A 20,248-nucleotide genomic window follows, 5' to 3' on the forward strand; every position below is an offset into this window, starting at 1 on the left:
AGAACAATGATGAATTTGAAAGCAACTGTCTAAAGTACAGCGGCATTAGCTTGCCAGTTGATATTCTGTAATGACAAAAAGGTACAAATGTGATTGTTTTAATAAAGAATAAATATTTTTGATGGGAATCTTCTTTAAATTTCCACAAAACTAGCAAGTTGGCAAACATTGGTTTATAAAGAAATTGAATTTTACTGCATTTATTGAAAGAAAACACCACACATAGCAATTTGTAATTCCAGTTTAAACTTTACTGACAAGTCATTTTAAGATAAATGTAAACAACAAAAAAGTCATTTGACTGTTTTTTTTAATAATTGAACCTAGCTTGCGTTAAATGCTATTAATATAGGTGTTTACATTTCTAAAATATTATTTTAGAGTGTTTAGATTGTATTGTACAGATTTAATGTGTTGTCACATATTAGGAAACGTTTTTAATTCCAAAAACCTTGTTTCACAAAACATTCTGACATTTTTTTTTCTCCTTTAAAGGAAACATGAAGTTTCACAAATAGTATTAATAAGTAATAATTTCAAGATAGACGGCTGCATAATGCCAAGGTTAATCTTTTGTAGGATCCTTGAGGGAGTTCCCAGTGCCTGAAATCCTAACCATGTGAATTCTGGCCGTTTGGTTTCTGGGGATTGTGAATTATGAGCTGGCCGGGTCTGGAATGTACAAATGATGGAAATCCATGATGGAATCCTTCGAATTTTAGCAACAGGCTTGCTTGTCTTACTTCTGAAGTCCAAGGACCACACATTAAGGCCCCAAACCTCATACTGCACCGCAGGTTTTAAAATGCTGCTTTAAAACCTGACCTGATACCCCAACCGTAACTTGTAAACCTAATTTGAAATCTTAACTCTACCTCCAACCCCATTTAGAAACCGAAGCTTCATGGTTTAAAACCCTAACCCTGGCATGACCCCTTAATTTGAAATGTCAAGCTTTTGGTTGAAGCCCAATTTTTAAATTTATATTGGCTTGGAACTCTAACCTATTTCTTTCTTTTTTTCTTCGGCTGTTGGAGTAGCAAAAAAAAGCATAGACACCTTGAGTATAAGGACAAAATCTGAGCGTGCTGAAACTTTTATGACTTCAAAATCAATCTGTGGGCATAAAGTTGTTGTGCACGCTGTAACGAGTGAGCGGAAACTGCCACTAAAAGGATCATTCAAGTCCGCCTCAGACCTGTAAAATCAACCCAACACAAATGAATGGAAATGAGCGTCACGACCAGAAAAGTGAGCAGTGTGTGTGCAAGTGTGTGTGTGAGCTTTACTGTGTTACGCAATGATGGCAGATTGTAAACAGCCGGGATTAAATTGACTATGAGGTTTCGGAGGGGATTTAATAATCCTGAGACAACTTTGAAAGCCTCCATGTCACTTTTTTTATGGCAGCTCATCAATCCTCTGCAAAACCATAAAAAGATTTTATGAACAATAATTTCAACATGTAAATGCTCTCTTTGACAAATATTTGGGTAATTTATAAACTATATATGATTTGTAACCTGGACCCAGGATGGAAAACACCCATTCCAAAATTTTACCCCGTCTTGAAACCCTAATCTTGGTTTTGAAACTTTAATTTAAAATCCACTGTGTTCAAACAGTACATTGAAACATGCTGATTTCAAAACTTCAACCGGCTACAACTCGCTGTCTGAAATTCACTGTCTGTGCCGCCTGAGATTGGCTGGCTGTTTGGTTCTGACCTGAAGTAACCCCGCCTGGTAGCACGGACGGTGAATTTTAGACAGCGAATTGTAGCAACTATTGAAAATGTGATTACTTTACATTTCAAATTCAAATCCTGTTTTCTGTAGCATTTTAAATTCCAATCCTGGTTGCACGAATTTATTTCCATACTTCCTAGTCTTCAACCCTGATTTGAATTCTTTTTTTTTTGGAAGTGCTAATCCAGGGTTGAAACACAAATTTGAAATAGAAACTAACTTCAAACCCTAATTCTGTTTCAAAACCCCTACATTGATTGCAACCCTAATATGAAATGTAAATCTTTTTAGAATACTTAATGGATTGGACTTTTACACTGACTTGAAACCCTAACCTTAATTTAATCCTGTCTTGAATTTCTAATCATTAATTTAAATTTTCATTCAAGACTAAGTAAGTAAGTCAGTAAGTAAGGCCCTGTAGCTCAGTGGGTGGAGCACTGGTTTAGTAAACCAGGGGTTGTGGGTTCATATCCCATTGGGGCCTCTACTTCCTGAGAAGGGTTGCATCAGGAAGGGCACCACTGGGGCCTCCACTCCCTGAGAAGGGTTGCGTCAGGAAAGGCATCCGGCATAAAAATTGTGCCAGACACATATGTGCGTGAACGCTGTAGCGACTCCGTAAGGGATCAGCTTGTCCCTTACGGGAAACTTACTATTCAAGACTACCATCTCTATTTTGAAAATAAAAAAAAATCTTCCAACCCCAATTTCAAATGGTAAATCTTGTTTTTATCCCTAATTTTGCTTTGAAACACTCATGTGAAAGAATACATTTTAAAACCTTAACCCAGTGTAAAACTCAGTACTCACTACTTTGTAACACGTCTCATCTTCCAATTAACTTTTTTACATTAAAATTCATAAGAATTCTATCAATCATGCATTTTTTTTTTGTCTCCAAAGCAAACTTTGAGTGGACTGAACTTTTTCTGCTTTTACTTTTTTTTTTTTGTTCTGCTTCCTGCAGGGCTCTCAGCTCCGTCCCAGCACTCCCTTGCGATGATGCAAGCCACAGCAAGCGCTTTATGACTCCAATAAAAACTGTAACAAATGGAAGAATGAACGGAGTCGGAGCACCCGACACCAGTTTCACTGGTTCTCAGGAAATTGGGCCGACAGCTCTTTTATTAATGTAAGGAGTACCGACTTGAAAAAAATATCCCCGGACACTCGTTTCACACACCCGCAACAAACTGGGTCAACATGAAACGATCAACGAAAAAGTTATGAAGATCCATGAATGAAGTTGTCAGGAAGTCAGGGATTGGTAAAAAGGTTAAAGGTAAAAATGGTTCTTTGTTTGGATGTCGCCTTCGATTGCCTGGCACCCAGTTCAGGGTGTAGTCCACTTCATGCCCAAAGATAGGTGGGAAAGGCTCCAGCTCTGCCGTGACCCTTGTGAGGATCAGCGTCTCAGATAATGGAGGGATGTGTATGTAAATAAAAACCTACCAAAAAGTCACAATGAAGTGAATTGCAACACATTTTCTGTCACTTTGTTTTCCCTCAAAATTCCCTCAGCAGCATAATTAAAAGGTTTACCAAAAAAAATGAGCGTTCAACACCATTTTGACCAGTCAACACGAAATTGGGTGGACATGCCCGTCATAACAGGATATACAAAAACATCAGGGACCCACATCTAAAACGGAACAGGTTGTAAGTCATTTAAGGTAATTCACGGCCTACAGCGCGCACCTGGTTATGAGCCACGATACACGGAATGAGTTTAAGGCTAGCACGGTGCTAACGCTAGCGCCGCATCACTGCATAAATCCCTCCAGACAAACCGCGGCTTGTAGGCCGGAAATTACGGGAGGTTCGAAGCAAGTATGTTAAGTGAATTCCATTTGCAGTATTCTGGAACTTTCCTCTGACAACCAGTTTTACAGAAGGATATGAAATTAGGCGGAATTGTCTATTATAAGATGATTTACCAAAAAGGCTCAAAGACCTAAGCTCAAATTTGAACAGGAAGTCAGCCATTTGAGTTGGAAACTCTAAATCTTACCAAATGCTCTCTGGTGGACCTTGGAGGGTTGGGGGAAAAAATGCCCTTGTCAGTAGTTTCACTAACAAGTACAAAATCGGATAGAAATACCAGTCATAAGAGCACATGCTAAAATATGTCAAGGACCTATACCTGAAGTTGAACAGGAAGTCAAAGTCATTTTGGTTTGAAACAACCATTTTGGGTGACATTGAAAAAAATTGCCTCTAACATCAGTCCCTTGAAATGTTGCTTCGAATTGGCATTCAAAGCCTCACCTGAAACCCAAACCATTTTTGTGAAACTTCCAACACGGGCTACAAAATATCCTTTCAAACCATAACCCAAGCTTGAACCCATAACCTTGTCTTGGGACCCTAACAGTGGTCTCAAAGCCTAATTTTTGAACCCTAACCTTCACCTCTAATATTGGCTTCAAAACCGCAACACATCAATTAAACCCCAAAACTTGTTTGAAACGGAAAACCTGCCTTGACACCCAAATAAGAAACCCTAACCTTGGCATCAAATCCTAATTTGAAACCCTACTAATGCTTGAAAAACTAATTTGGAAACCCCCATACTTGTTTGAAACCTTCATCCAGGCCTAAAATCCTGAAAGTCTAACTTTGTCTGGAAAAGCTTATTTGTTCCAGGTTTGAAACCCTAAATTGAAAACTGAAACCAAAATTACAAACCTAACAATGGCTTGAAAAACTCATTTGAAAACTGAGCTCTAACCCTGTCTCAAAGCCTTAATTATGGGGTCCAAGGCTAATTTGCTTGCTTCCTTTCTAACGGGCAGCTCATGTGACATGAAACAGAAGTGGAGAAAATTCGGCACATGAAAAAGCCATCCCATTAAGACTATCCTCAGAGTCAGAACCCTCCAAAGGTTTTGAGTGACTTCGGGACGTGTTCGACTGAACGGTTACATCACGTTGCATCATCATAAGATGCCCTCTTCGTTCATTTGTATTAATTACCCAAACTTCTCCATCAATAAATGATCCATGTGTGCAGAAATTAACTCAAGACATATTAATAAGACCAAGACCGGACGATTATAATCATATCATATGGAGGCATTTTTTTCCTCATCAAACGGAAGGCAGAAAAAGTTATTGAGGTTGTTAATAATGAAGGTTGAAGTCAGTGGCGGTGACGCTGCTTTATGAACATCACCCTGCTGCCCTCTAGCGGACAACTTACATCAACAGAGCAGCCAATTTATTGGTGAAATGCACTTTTGGGTTATTGTTAAAATTATTTCAGATGTCATACTAGTGGGAGGACCAAGCTTGTATGTAAAACCCCAACATTTTCGATTCTTCGCTTAACTTACCGCGCATGTTTTTGGGATGTGGGACGAAACCTGAACACCTGGCGAAAAGTCACGCTGGCATGAGGAGACCAAGCAAACTCCACAGAGGCGAGTCCGGGATTTGAACCCCGGTCCACATAAGCTTGAGGTAGATGTGCTAACCAGTCGTCCGCCGTGCCACCTTTTGAGGAGATCTAATTGACTTAAATAATTCTCATTTCTATCATTGTCGTCCTCTGCAGAGGCTGAACAATTAACAAGCCTATTTTGAAAAAGTATGCAGAAAAAAGTACATGTTTTCAAATGAAGGGAGCAAAAGTAGAAATACGTCAGAAAAAAACTACTGAAGTAATGAAGTAGATGTTGTACTCATTACTTTCCGCCAGAGTTTAAAGTGAGAGCAGTTGGGAATTAAAACAATTTGACATTGTCACATGAGCACGTTGAAGCGATTCAGGGCATATTTGGACTTTTTCCACCACACGAGTGTCTTCTTATCCGAAGAATAACCCCGGAATTGGAAAATAGCTCATATGCTTTGTGTGGGAACTTTCCCCTCACCAATTTTGGGATTAGCATGAATTTGGACTGGAAATATTGAGAGTGTCGGGAAGCTCGATGGGCTCCAGTCGACACTCGTCTCAGTCACGTCTTCTTATCCTATTATGGCAACAAGTTACAAGTCACGTAGGCTCGTGCCAGGAACAAAAGAGTTCCTTACAAAAGGCCTACTAGTGTACTACCGATGGTGTAATCCAGAAGTTTCTACAGATATTTTGAACCAGCAAGAAATCACACTCACTTTGCACAAATGAGAGGGAACAAACACATGAAGTGTGTGTGTTTCTTTCGGCTTGTCCCTTTCGGGGTCGCCACAGCGTGTCATCTCAGATGAACGCATATACATGTTTGGCACAATTTTTACGCCGGATGCCCTTCCTGACGCAACCCTTCTCAAGTGCTGTGGGCCACAAGTTGATCAGGAAATGTTTATTGATGTCTTCAGTCAAGTATCAAGGTTCCTTTTCATATTCAGTGGTAGCAGAGAGTTGTAAAGGTTTGTATTTAAATGTCAAAATGTGTGTGCATTCTTCCACTTTGATATTAGGATCTCCGAATAAATCATATTTTCTCTTGAAACCTGTTTAACTTACTAAAGAGTTCTTAGAGTAATATCCACTTGCAAGGTGAATTTGAAGTCTCCTTTAAAATTTTGAAAGTCCTTTAAAAATTTGAAAGTGATTAGAAATTCCTTTACTATTTAATACAATCAATACAAACTTTCCATTGCGCTTTTCTTCATTATATTTATCATCGTTGTGATATTGTGCCTTTTAAAGTCATATAATCCAATTGATTATCCATTTGTCCATTATCCGCACCCCTTATCCTCACAAGGGTTGCAGGAGTACCGAAGCCTATCCCAGCTGTCAACAGGCAGGAGGCAGGGTAGACCCTGGACTGGTTGCCAGCCAATCACAGGCCAGAGGGAGACAGACAACAGTGGCACTCACAATCACACCTACAGGCAATTTGGAATCTCAAATTAATGCATGTTTTTGGGATGTGGGATGAAACCGCATAGGCACGGGGAGAACATGCAAACTCCACACAGGTGAAGCCAACTCTCCAACCAGTCACACCACCATGTAACCCCCAATTAATTAACTTATAATTAATCAAATTATTGTTGGTTGAGTTTATTCATAGTATAGTGCATTTGAGGCCTCCAAACGTACACAACTGGACTCTTGACATATGGTGCATTCAGGATCTCTAGGCATTCTTATACTGTATTATCGTGTTTTATGGTGTATTCACGGGATCTAGGTATTTTGCATGGTGGATTCAAGATTTTTGTAAGTAGCATTCATGGCCTCCAAGCATTACAGTCGAATCGCGTCTCATGGTGCGTCCATGTTCTCTGGGAATCTCGTGTGGTGCGGTCATGAGCTCTCAGTGTACTGTAGTACGGAATTACAATCGAAAAGTGTGGTACGGTGCACACAGTGACCTCCAAATATTATTGTAGACTGCGTTGCATTCTGAGCGGTTCAGTCCAGTTGCCTGACCATCTCCTCCTCCATGTTCAGGTCGGTCGTGTTCTCTCTGGGGGTTTTGTCCCCGGGCGCTTTGGGTTTAAAGGCCGCAGAGAGGAGCTCCTTCTGGATCCTCTGCTCCCTCTGCCGGCGCAGCAGGGCCAGCGTCTCCTTCCTCTGGGCCGCCATGGACAGGTACCGCTGCCGTTCGTCTTCCCGCTGCTGTGCGGCGTTCAGAGTAGGCGGCTGCGCGCGAGGGGGAGGCGGCCCCGAGTGGACGCTTCGCTCCGGCCGAGACACGGGCAACCTCTGGGGGATGTCCGCCGACACCAGGCGGGACTCGAGCGGCGTCGGCATGCACAGAGAGCGCCACAGCTGCCGGGCGTGGGACACGTCCTCCGGGGAGGAGCCGCTGAAGACGGTCAGGACGTCGATGGAACCGTCGCGGTTACGCTCCGGAGGGGCCGACATGACACAATTTAACGGTTTGGAATCGTCGCCATAGCAACGACAGAGAACCCGGAAAAACACAGTCCTAACGTTTTGACGTCACAAGAGAACTTCCGGGTTCACGAGGTCATGCTGAGTTAGATATAATGTGTAGTTTTTTTAAATAAAAAAAAGCACAAATAACGAGGGAAAGAATCATGTTAACACTTCGCTAGTTTTTTTCAATTCATTTGACACGTTTTTTAATCATGACGTGTCATAAAGCTTCATGTAATGTTATTTTTAATTGCTAAAATGGGTTATTTAAATTCCTTGTGAATTTTTTGTATTCATTTGTCTCATTAAATAATTGTTTTATGTGAAATAATGAAGTCTATTCAAATAAACGATTTTACATAGGCATTTAACATTTATAATTTGAATAATTGGTTCATAAATTCTAATTTAATTGATTATACATTGTAGCGCCGGAGAAAAGGAGGCGGACTGTCGGACACAGGAACAGAACTTGCTTTATTGTTCGACATCAAAACACTACCCGCATAACGGCGGGAACTCTGTTAACCTTTTCTCCGGAAGCGCAACAACAAAAACAGTCCGTGCGGAACCCCGCACCCCAACTCGAGGTCCCGCGGGTGAATTATGTAAACACCACAACATAACTTATATTTTGCTGAGCATCAAAATTATTTTATCATTAAAGCAAATCATTTTTAGAAATTTCACAAAACATATACAGTACTTATTACCTATCACAGTCACTGATGGTGTTGTGGTACACATGCCTGACTTTGGTGTGGGTCTTAGTCATGTCCCTCTCTGACTGGTGGCCAGTTCAGTTGGGAGTCTGCCCTTTGTCCCAAATTGGGTGGGATGGGCTCCAGAACTCCTGCAACCCTTGTGAGGATAAGCAGCTCAGAAGATGGATGGATAGAGTATTTTACATGTAAATATTAACTTTAAAAAAAGGAGAAAAATCTAATCTACAAATGACATGGCCCATCTGTTTCATGCTTTTTTTTTCTCCAAGTAAGAGCAAATATGCCTACTTTTTACCCCTCTCTTTCTTTCATTGGTTCAATGGACTTTTCTGGCTTTTGCATCACTGCCAAATTTGGTCCCGTTCCAGGCCCAGGTGTCATGGTCATATTTTGGGTAAAGGGAGGGGAAGGAAGTTCCTCCTCCTCGTCCTCATCAGTGGCGTGTACCTGCTGGTTGTTTGGAGTTGAGCCTTCACCCTGCACTGAGGACCCAATCTGAGCACAAGTGAGTAGGATTTTGCTCTTCATCTTTCTCCAAACTTTTTCATTTAGTCCACAATTAACAACTTTAAAATGATTTTCAGCTAAATGGTGATTTTTTTTAAAAGGCAAATTGAGTCATTTTAATCAATTTGGGACTAGGACAAGGACATTATCTGTTGTAGTTCTTTATTGTGAAAACGTTTGTTTTGATTTTTAAGAGTGTTTTCATTTTTTTCCCCATTTTTGAATGCTATAGAAATGCTAGTGACAGGAGCTGTTGGTCATCCTTGGGTGCACTTACTCGTCAAGTCACCATTTTAGTGTAAACGACAAGCTTGGGAGGACATTGAGGCCGCGGCACCTGATAAGGTAGCGCAGTGCCCGCAAAGTGCCCATCAGCCCTCAGCGGGCACCAGGGAGGAAAAATTTAGGGCTGACCAAACATGGCCATCCCAGGATGGCAGATCTGTGTTACTTTCGGAATGCTTGGCGGGATGATTTTTGTGGGTTTTTGGCGACTTTGTAGTGGGAGGTCAAAGTGTAGAGTGCATCCCTGTGGCTTCCGCGGAAAAAGGCAGTGAGTAGAATCCTATCCAAAGACACCGATTCTTCAAAGACAAAGAAAAAATATGTCTGGAGCTCTAAATATGATGGATAATATTTAGGGACATGGAGGGCAGTGGGTGTCACTAAAATAAACCAGAATTTGTTTCATTCATCCTGTCACATCAGCACGCCAGAAGTTGGACCAAAAAAAAGGATTTTATTCCTATAGATTTAGACTTTTAAAAATTTTGACTTTCTTCCCATAGGATTACATTTTTTCTCACTTGAAAATGCATTTCTAAAACATCCCCTTTTTTTTATAATTCCTAAAAACAAATTTATCCTTATAAGATTTCCAATTTCTCTTCAAATTAAAAAAGACATTTTTGTCTCAAAAAGTATGTAATTTTTTCATTATTCCCATTTATTGTTATTTTGAAAATATGTTCTTTAAAATGTTAGTTTTTATGGAAAATAAGGAAATTCCTCTTGAAAAATATGTTTTTAAGTCCTCTTTTTCTTCACAAGTTGCTTTTAAAAAAACTTCATTTTTACAACAAGTTTTACCTGAAAAAGTCCTTTTTTGTCCAAGGGCATTTTTCATCAAGAAATATGAATATTCAAGAATGATTACTACAACTTCTCTAAAAATAGCAGACTAATCTCAAAATGTTTCAACTTAATTTTTTCAATGATTATTGATGACTTTATTAACTATTTTTTCTCTTGAAAAACACAACAAGAAATGACTTATCAATTATCAAATTTATATATAATAATAACTTTCTACACACCTTCCTAAAAATCTGTAAAAGTTATTTTGTTCTTCAAAAATATGACTTTTTAAAAACTGAAAAATACTTTTTTTTAATCAAAAAATGCATTTTTTCTCTCTTTTAAAAAAAAATTCTTATTTTCATTCAAAAAATTACTTAAAAAAAACAACACCCCCCCCCCCCCTTGCCCCCAGACAAATATAGCTTTCCTATGAGCAAAACGGCACCCCATGTTGTGCTGTTTCATCCCTTCACAGGCCAGTTCTCAACCAGACTCCGCTCCGAGCACAAGAATCGGATCCGGTATCCAGCGACCATTTTCACATTGACTGCGAGACGCGCGTTCCAGTCATGGCAGACCCAACGGCGGACGACAGCAAGTTCCTGTTCCTGCAGAACGACTTCCGGAACAGCGGCGTGGCGCAGGCCGACTGGGCGGCCAAGAAGATGGTGTGGGTGCCCTCGGAGAGGGAAGGCTTCGAAGCAGCCAGCGTCAAGGAGGAAAAGGGCGATGAGGTCGTGACCCTGTATATTAGCTAGACTCCAGAGTTCAAATAGCTTCAGAAACACATTTCGGAGTACACTTTCCAGGGTCTTTGAGATATTTCATGGAAAAATATAATCCAGTGGTTTTCAAATTTTATCTTTTTGGAGATTAATTTAAAATGGGTGTGTGTGTGTGGGGGGGTGCTTTCACTAAAAATTGTCAACCGGGGGTGGGACCTCCACTTTGAAATCCACTGTTGTAATTATATGCAAATTTGTTTTGCCAAAACAACGTTCTTGTTATATTAAAGCGTATTTTTCTTAAAAAAAATAAAATATTAGAACATAAGAGGATAAGATATTAAAACACCACTACTATAATGTCTTGAAATATATGACCATGAAAAGAAAACTGCTTTATTCTCGTTCAAAATAATTAGATACTTTTACTACTATTATGTGATTCCCCCCAAAAAAGTGCTTTACTTGTAAATAATATGAATTCATTTAGGTAGGATTGCTGCTTTTTTGAATTGAAAAAAAAAGGATAGGATTTAGGATTAAAATTATAACAAGATTAATATAAACAGATTATGTATTACCAGGATTTCTTGTCAAAATCATAAAGACTTCAAATTTTATTATGGTAAGATTTTTTCTTTCTCTCGAATAATAATACATATATATATATTATATATATATATATAAAAGTAGATTTTACTCAAGAAAATAATATCATCCTCATAAAATTGCACTTTTTGTTTAAAAAAAATCTGAATAAATTTTCACAAGATTCTCGTTTTTTCCTTCAAAAAATAGAACTTTAACCTGATTGAATTTTTTTTTAAATACACCACAATTATATAAAAAAAAGGACATAATCCTAATAGTATTACACAGTCTTTATTGTCACATAAATAATATGTAATGTCTCATGAACTGCCCACAACTAACCCAGAATGATTTATGGTTATTCTTGTCGGAGTGTCCTTTTTTTCTAGGACACGTTCCTTTTTTTTTTCTTCCGGAAAAAGCATTGGATCATCTTTGTAGTGGACCAAGTGTCGGCCAAAGGGCCCCGCAATAGTCTAACTCCGTCCCAGACTGATTCCGATGGTTGCACAGGTGCTGGTAGAGCTGTCCAACGGGCGCAAGGCCACCGTGAGCAAGGACGACATCCAGAAGATGAACCCGCCCAAGTTCAGCAAGGTGGAGGACATGGCTGCCCTTACTTTCCTCAACGAGGCTTCTGTCCTGCAAAATCTGCGAGAGAGATACTTCTCCAGCCTCATCTATGTGAGCGCTAACCAATCACACGCAAGCAATCGATACTAAGCAAAGGAAGGAAAAGTCAATTGATTTGTATACAGGAGTGCATTTCATACACAAGTTAACTCAGTGTGCCGTACATGATTAAAAGCAGTCAAATACAAAGAAATAAAGACATTTGAAAATAAAAAGTACAATTAAAACAATGGAATAAACATCATTAAAAAGTGGACGTAGTCTAAAAAGAAGAGTAGATTTGAAAACATTCACAATTTGGGCTGATCTCACCTCTGTTGGAAACTTATTCCATTTGTGTGCAGCATAAACGCTAAATGCTACTTCACCATGTTTGCTTTGGACTCTGCGCTCCTCTATTTGACCTTAGTCTGGTTGGTCGACTGGGTTTCTATTCCGTAAGCACATATTTAATGTATTCAGCACTAAACCATTTAGTGATTTACGTATAGTCCAGGAGCAGAACTTTAAAATCTATTCTAAAGCTGACTGGGAGCCAGTGCAAGGACTTTAGGATTGGATATATATGCTCTGACCACTTTGTTCTGGTTACAACCCATTCTGAATGAGCTGCAGCTGTTTAATGCTCTTTCTGGGGAGTCCAGTCAGAAGACCATTACAATAGTCAATTCTTTTTTAGATAAAACCATGGAGATGAACTATACCTGGTCTGCTTGACACATGCAAGTCTTCACTCTAGATATTCTTCAGATGGTAAAAGGCAGTTTTAGTAATTGATTTGATATGACAGTTGAAGGTTAGGTCGGAATCCGTCAGAACACCAAGGTTTCAGACTTGGTCTTTGTTTTTTAAAGATAGAGAGTCCAGGTATTTGCGAACAGCAATCCTCTTTTCTTTTTTACCAAAAACAATATCTTATTTTAGTAGGAATTTTGTGCAATGACAAATCAGCAAGCAGCAGTGATGTACGTACATCACCTTTATGGTTCTTTAAATGCTATACTTTTAAAGATATACTTTTGCTAAAAAAAAAAAAAAAAAAAAAGACACTTGACAACTCCTGTATATGGTGTTGCGCTTTAACAGAATATTACAAAATAACTACATTATTATTTTTTTCTATGCAAAATGTTGGTTAATTCTCTTAAAAAGAGCTTTTTTATAATGTGACTCTTTTTTCAAATAATAGTTTCTTTTTCCACAAAAATATACACTTGAAATTTACTTTATTTCTTGTAAAATTACCAGTCAATTGTCAAAATATTCTAACTTAATTTTTGAAATATTTTGATTTTCAATTATTTTTAAACTTTTTTCAACTAACATTAAACATTTTTTCTTAGACACAAATCTCACTTTATTTTCTTAAAATCCAAAGTTTTATCTCAAAATGAATAATAAAAAATGTTTCTCCATAAAAATATAATGTAAATTATTTTTGTAAAAATAAAGTAACTTTCTTTTAATGTTGTTTTAAAATCTGACTTTATTCTTGAAATATTGTATTTTCGCAAATGAATATTTTTTTGTATTTTAAATATTGTTTTTTGGGATGGACAACAACATTTTATTTTTTAAATAGCATGAGTTGTCTTGGAAAGATTCAACTTTATCCTTCACAAAGAAGGAACCCTCGCAAGGGTAGAGATGTTCCGGAAGCCTCATGCAGCTTATATTTGCCTTTTTCCACTGACTCCCACAAAGTCAAATAATTCCAAAGTCTGCACTGGTGCCGTGAAGATCACACGAGGTGAAGACACCCCTCCAAGCCCTTATATGGACACCTCCTCCAAAGATTAGCCATGCGTGTCTTGTTTTTCTATGTTTTCACTCCAGACGTATTCGGGGCTCTTCTGCGTGGTGGTGAACCCGTACAAGATGTTGCCCATCTACTCGGAGAAGATTATTGAGATGTACAAAGGCAAGAAGCGTCATGAGGTGCCGCCTCACATCTATTCCATCACTGACAACGCCTACAGGAACATGATGCAAGGTGACACCCCCCCCATGCTCCAACCCCCACCCGCTTTCCAGCATCCCCTTACATGGAGCACCACGAGCACATTTTTATTATTATTACATATTTTTAGACCGCTAATCTCTTCACTTATCTTTGATCTGTTCTGCTTGATTTCCCTCCACAGACCGCGAGGATCAGTCCATTCTCTGCACGTAAGTTCGACATCAGCATGCAGGAAGAGTACACACGAGAACACTCATGATGAGGACAAAATCTGAATGTAATCTAGACGTGTTTGTTGTGGAAAAAGCCTGTTAGAAATCATTGGGATGAACTGCTACCAGGGCTTTCAACTGGTGTTGTCCCGAGGATCCACATTTTGGCATCCGGGTCAAAAACACTCAATGTATTTTCAAATATGACACCTTGACATAATTATGCGTAATTACACATGCAACATTTGTTTCAGAATTTGAGAAAACAAACCAAAACCAAATCCCTAAAATATATAAGGCCACAAAATGAAGATTATTTTTTGGAGACAATTGTTTTTCATATATCACTATGAATGACTGAATATATGAATATAATATCTATGAATGTAAATAAATAATTCTAAATTGATATTTTCTATTTTTAAAATATGTATTTTCTTAAGATGATTACATGTAATTTGACATTTATTTCAGAACTCAATAATATATCAACAAATCCATCAAATTGTTAGTGATTTATTTTACAGCAAAAATATTTATACCAATTAAACTATATGAATATAGACAGGTATAAATACCTGGAAACAACACTTTTTTTGATTGAGACATTTTTTTACAAAATATTTTTATGCATGAAATATAATAATACCAGGTGGCCCCGTAGCTCAATGGTTAGAGCACTGGTTTGGTAAACCAGGGGTTGTGGGTTCGTAGGCCTGAACTCCCTGAGAAGGGTTGCGTCAGGAAGGGCATCCGGCGTAAAAAAAAATTGTGCCAAACATATGTGCGTTCATCTGATCCATATAAGGGCTTGGAGGGGTGTCTTCAGCTGTGGCGACCACGAAAGGGACAAGCTGAAAGAAGATGATGATAATAAAATAATACCTTACCCTAGGAACATTACAACTATTTTTGAGAAAAAAAAACTTTTATTCTTGCTACAATAAAACATTTTTCAGAAGAAAACTCTTAATTCTCATGAGATTCATCCATCCATTCATCCATCCATCTTCTTCGCCGCTTATCCTCGCAAGGGTCGTGGGGAGTGCTGGAGCCTATCCCAGCCGTCAAAGGGCAGGAGGCAGAGTACACCCTGAACTGGTTGCCAGCCAATCGCAGGGCACATTGAGACAAACAGCCGCACTCACAATCACACATAGGGGGTATTTAGAGTGTCCAATTAATGTTGCTTGTTTTTGGGATGTGGGAGAAAACTGGAGTGCCCGGAGAAAACCCACACAGGCACGGGGAGAACATGCAAACACCACACAGGCAGGCCAGGGTTTGAACCCCAGACCTCAGAACTGTGAAGCCAACGCTTTACCAGCTGAAACACCGAGCCGCCCTCAAAAGATTCAGACTTCCTTAAAATAATGTGACTCCATTCTCTCAGAAATAAAACTTTATTTATGAGAAAAGTAAGATTTGATTCATGAAAGATTATGACACATTTGTAAATAAATTAATAAACATTTACTCTCATAATATTACGCTTTTTTTTTGTTAAAAAGTTGGACATTATTCTTAAAAGATTATGACTTTATTTCCAGACATAATATTAATGTATTTGCAAAAGCGTCCAATTTTTATTCTTGATAGGATTTTACCTAATTTGCATAATGTTAGATTTTTAGTCTCGCTTGAAAAATATATATATTTTCAAAAGATTCCCATTTTTTAAATTACGAAATATACAACATTACAGGCACGATACTCGTTTTTAATTTTTGACCTCCCTACGACCCTCCCGGAATGGATTCAATTCATGGTCCTGATCCACCAGTGGAGAATCATTGTAGCTGTCCCAATAATTTTGTCCTTGTAGACATCCGTCCATTTTCAAACATACTTTGAACAGTATGTCTCTCTGGTGCTATCTAGTGGAGAGTCCGGAGCGGGCAAGACAGAGAACACCAAGAAGGTGATCCAGTATCTGGCCCTCGTAGCCTCGTCGCACAAAGGCAAAAAGGAAGCGAATCCTGTGAGTTGAATGAATAGTACGAGAAAAATAAGCGAGCCCTGGGGTGCTCCACCTTCCTCATTAACATCTGACATCCTTTTTTTCACAGCCAGCGCAACAGCAAACACAACAACCAGCTGGATCACTGGCTTACGTGAGTATGAAATCCCTTTTACAATCACGCAAAATTTTCTTTTCCGTAGAGATGCTCACAAACGTCTGTACTGGGCTTGCAGGGGGAACTCGAGAAGCAGCTACTACAGGCCAACCCCATCCTGGAGGCCTTCGGCAACGCCAAGACCATCAAGAACGACAACTCGTCACGATTTGTAAATTGTCAATCAGTTCGTAAGTTGACACTCGCCACCATTTTGATGGGGAGTTCCCTCAGTAATTAAAGGTGTTATGTGACCCGCCTGTGTCCGCAGGGAAAGTTCATCAAGCTCAACTTTGACGTGACCGGTTACCTGGTCGGCGCAAATATTGATACATGTATCCTTATCGTTTACAGACACTTTTAAAATATCCGTCTTATTGCACAATGGGGCATGGACTAGAAGACTACTGGTAAAATAGCAAAAAGTTACCACCAAACATTTGTGTGGGATGAGAGCAGTTACCAATTTTAATAACCACAATGGTAGGGCTAGCTTTGTTTAAAGCATTTTTTTGAAAATTATTATTTTATAGTTTTTGGAAGAAATGTGACATTTTCACTGCAAAAAAATTTCCCTTAATATTTTCTTAATAATATTGCTTAACTCTCCTATGATCAAGACTGTTCATCTCAGGCAGGAAAAAAAAGCCATTCTCCTAACATTACAACTTTTTCTCTTGCATTTTAAAAACGTATTTCCACAAGATTCTGAGTTTTTTTGAAAAAAACTTTGTCATAAAATTAGATTTTTTTATATAGTATTGTCTTTTTAATTCTTTTTAGTCTTCACATGTTAGGACAAACTTTTCCTGAAAAATATGACTTATTCCTCATATGATTACTATTTTGTTTTCCTACAAAAGCCATGACTATTCTCGTGAAATTGAGCCTTTAAAAACAATTTGATCTTATTCCTCTAACTGTGGATCATTTTTTCCTGAACAAATATAACTTCTCATAACATTATGATTTTAGTTTTCCTAGAAAAATAAGACCATTATAGTAAGAGTCGGACTTTTTCCTCCCCAAAAATCCAAGTTTTGATGTAATGTCAATGTGACACCTCCAATTAGAGAAAACCATGTCTTCATCTTCACAGTCGAGTCTGGTGTTATGATTTCTTTTCTTCCCCCTTCATAGAATTAGCCTTTGATGTCTGGAATTAGCCTTTGATGTCTGGTGTTATGATTTATTTTCTTACTCCTTCACAGAATTAGGCTTTGACGTCTTTTGATGAAGAGTATACTGGATAACTACGACATAAACTGTGTGTCTGTGTTTGTGTGCGCGAATATATATACAGTGAAGAAAATAAGTATTTGAACACACCGCTATATTCCAAGTTCTCCCACTTAGAAATCATGGAGGGGTCTGATATTTTCATCATAGATGCTTATCCAAAGTGAGAGAGATATTGGCATGTCGAAAGAACCAGTCACGACCCATCTTCAATGCTCTGACTGAGGGAAAGAGGTTGTTCCCCAAAATCTCACAATACATGGCCGTGGTCATCCTCTCCTTAATACAGTGCAGTCGTACTGTCCCACGCGCAGAAAAAACACCCCCAAAGCATGATGCAACATCCCCCCCCCCGCCCTGCTTCACAGTAGGGATGGTGTTCTTAGAATGGAACTCATCATTCATCTTCCTCCAAATAGTTGAAATTTAGATCTCATCTGACCACAAAACTTTCTCCCATGACTCCACTGTATCATCCAAAAGGTCATTGGCAAACTTAAGATGGGCCGTGACATGTGGTGGTTTAAGCAGGGGAACTGCCGTGCCATGCGTGCTTTCAAACCATGACGTATTAGTGTATTACCAACAGTCACATTGGTGGTCCCAGCTCTTTTCAGGTCATTGACCAAGTTTTGTCATGTAGTCCTGGGCTGATTCCTCACCTTTCTAAGGATCATTGAGACCCCAAGAGGTTATATCTTGCATTTGGCTCCACTCCGATTGAGATTGACCGTCACGTTTAGCTTCTTCCATTTTTGAATGATTTCTCCAACAGTGGACCTTTTTTTTAGCAAGCTGCTTGGCAATTTCTCCGGAGCCCTTTCCAGCCATGTGGAGTTGTACAATTTTGTCTGTGGTGTCTTTGGACAGCTCTTTGGGTTAGGGTTACAAGTTTGAGTCTCACTGATTGTATGGGGTGGACAGATGTCTTTATGCAGCTAACGACCTCACACAGGTGTATCTGATTCAGGATAATACATGGAGTGGAGGTGGACTTAAAGGTGGACTAACGGGTCTTTGAGGGTCAGAATTCTATCTGATAGACAGGTGTTGAAATACTTATTTGCAGTGTTATCACACAAATAAATTGTTAAAAAAATCATACATTGTGATTTCTGGATTTTTCTTTTTAGATTATCTCTCTCACAGTAGGCATGCACCTAAGATGAAACTTTCAAACCCCTCCATGATTTCTAAGCATGAGAACTGGCAAAATAGCAGGGTGTTCAAATACTCATTTTCTTCACTGTATATATATGTTTATATGTGAGTGTATGTGTCACTTAATTTCTTCTTGACCTGATTTAATTAGACCTTCTGGAAAAGTCTCGCTGTATTCGTCAGGCCAACACAGAGCGAGCTTTCCACATCTTCTACTACATGGTGGCTGGAGCCAAGGACAAAATGAAAGGTGAGCAGACAATTAAGTCAACCTGAGTCTTTTTCAGTCTTTCGAAGGTTGCCAATCATCCAGTGTAATCTTAGGAAAGGAGCTTGATCTGACTGGTTTCTGGTTCTCTTTCAGAGGAGCTTCTTCTGGAGAGTTTCAGCAGCTATCGTTTCCTGATAGCAGGACATGTGGAGGTTTCAGGCATCGAAGACGATGAGCTGTTTCTGGAGACCCTGGAGGCCATGGAGATCATGGGCTTCACTGAGGAAGAGCGAATAGGTATGCCCTGCCCACAATCCTGACCTTCCAACTAATTTTACAACTTAATTTTGTCTGGATTCCAGTTCCACATGGTAGTAAGTTCAGTAGAATTATTTCCCAATTCAGGGCCACTCCGTTCTGTCCTGCTTGATAAACTACATTCAGTAAATTGACCCCTCCTTACAGGGCACTTAACCACGCCTCCTGAAGTGACATCACGCCACGTGCGCTGACGTTTTGGAAAGGGTACGAATTGAACTCCACCAACTAGCCTTTCAGGATACCTGTCGTTACTATTATAAAGTCCGTGACTACACCTCTTAACCATATCTATTGTTAAAGAACCCAAATACGCGATAAAACGCCAACAGAAGCTATACTGGACCATCCAGCCAGCGTTGTCTGAGATTGGAGTCCGAGATTATGCAGATCTCTGGCCTCTGATTGGTCAGTGATGCAGATTGCGCAACATCCACGGAGGGGTCAATTGGTAGACAGTCTTGAAAGACTTGGATATGAAGGTTAAGTTCTTCAGATACCCTTAGAGAAGGTTCCTGCTTGGCTTGGCTGTCTGTTTGACCTATATGCAAGATTCTGTATTCACTATTGATTTGTGGAATAATATACGGTGTTACCAGCTAAACTAAACCAAACAAATATGAATCAAAAATGTTTGAAATCAAACCTATTGCCAAAAAATGTTTCTTGGCCCACAGATGAGATTTAGGACACGCAATTAGGGATAGCCATATTGGAAACATGATTGGGGACACGTCATACGTGCAGCCAGGCATCCTCAACCAAAGTTACCATGAAGGTCTGCAGGCATCCATGCAACTGTTCTGCAGAATGAATGAACAAATGAATGAATTGTACATTCCTCCAAGTAATTTGAATCACCGTTTATTAGTACCGCGATTGACCTGTTCATTTGTCTGGATTTGTTGTGCGATAGTGCTTTAACTGAAATGTTGGTGCAATCTAGGCCCCCAAGAAGATTAGCAGACTCTTGTAGGTGATGTCTTGGTGGCAACTGGATCTAAATTGAGGGCAGAGAAATATGGAGTTGCACGTCAGCATGATTCCGTTTTTAGTTGATTGTGCGATACGATATATGTCTTATCTTCTGTTAAAATGTCCCAGTGGCCACAAATCCCAGTAACAACAGGCACTGGATGTGCTTTTGGATGTCTTGAGTGACACTTCTAGTGTATT

The 20,248-nt window shown here is 39.2% G+C and overlaps 2 protein-coding genes and 1 non-coding gene across 3 annotated transcripts in view; 2 read left to right on the forward strand and 1 right to left on the reverse strand.

The window, feature by feature from the left end:
• Positions 1-2,162: 2,162 nt before the first annotated feature.
• On the forward strand, positions 2,163-2,235 carry trnat-agu (transfer RNA threonine (anticodon AGU)). Its single transcript has one exon. It is a non-coding gene; the product is annotated as a tRNA-Thr (tRNA).
• Positions 2,236-5,747: 3,512 nt separating this feature from the next.
• hoatz (HOATZ cilia and flagella associated protein) lies at positions 5,748-7,738 on the reverse strand. The gene has a single exon (XM_061845713.1). It carries the CDS (start codon positions 7,573-7,575, stop codon positions 7,120-7,122), a length of 456 nt encoding a protein of 151 aa, XP_061701697.1. The 5' UTR covers positions 7,576-7,738; the 3' UTR covers positions 5,748-7,119.
• A 151-nt stretch (positions 7,739-7,889) lies between these two features.
• Positions 7,890-20,248, forward strand: part of LOC133514208 (myosin-11-like) — a 33,784-nt gene continuing 21,425 nt past the window's right edge. Inside the window, exons 1-12 of the mRNA XM_061845701.1 lie at positions 7,890-8,583; positions 8,684-8,820; positions 10,378-10,636; positions 11,732-11,902; positions 13,688-13,844; positions 13,996-14,023; positions 15,908-16,007; positions 16,096-16,140; positions 16,223-16,315; positions 16,415-16,478; positions 18,695-18,793; positions 18,908-19,051. Of these exons, the coding sequence (XP_061701685.1) occupies positions 10,472-10,636; positions 11,732-11,902; positions 13,688-13,844; positions 13,996-14,023; positions 15,908-16,007; positions 16,096-16,140; positions 16,223-16,315; positions 16,415-16,478; positions 18,695-18,793; positions 18,908-19,051 (1,066 nt within the window). The 5' untranslated portion in view covers positions 7,890-8,583; positions 8,684-8,820; positions 10,378-10,471. The remainder of the gene's footprint in view (positions 8,584-8,683; positions 8,821-10,377; positions 10,637-11,731; positions 11,903-13,687; positions 13,845-13,995; positions 14,024-15,907; positions 16,008-16,095; positions 16,141-16,222; positions 16,316-16,414; positions 16,479-18,694; positions 18,794-18,907; positions 19,052-20,248) is intronic.

The sequence above is a fragment of the Syngnathoides biaculeatus genome, chromosome 16 (assembly GCF_019802595.1).
Source record: "Syngnathoides biaculeatus isolate LvHL_M chromosome 16, ASM1980259v1, whole genome shotgun sequence".
NCBI classification, from domain to species: domain Eukaryota; kingdom Metazoa; phylum Chordata; class Actinopteri; order Syngnathiformes; family Syngnathidae; genus Syngnathoides; species Syngnathoides biaculeatus.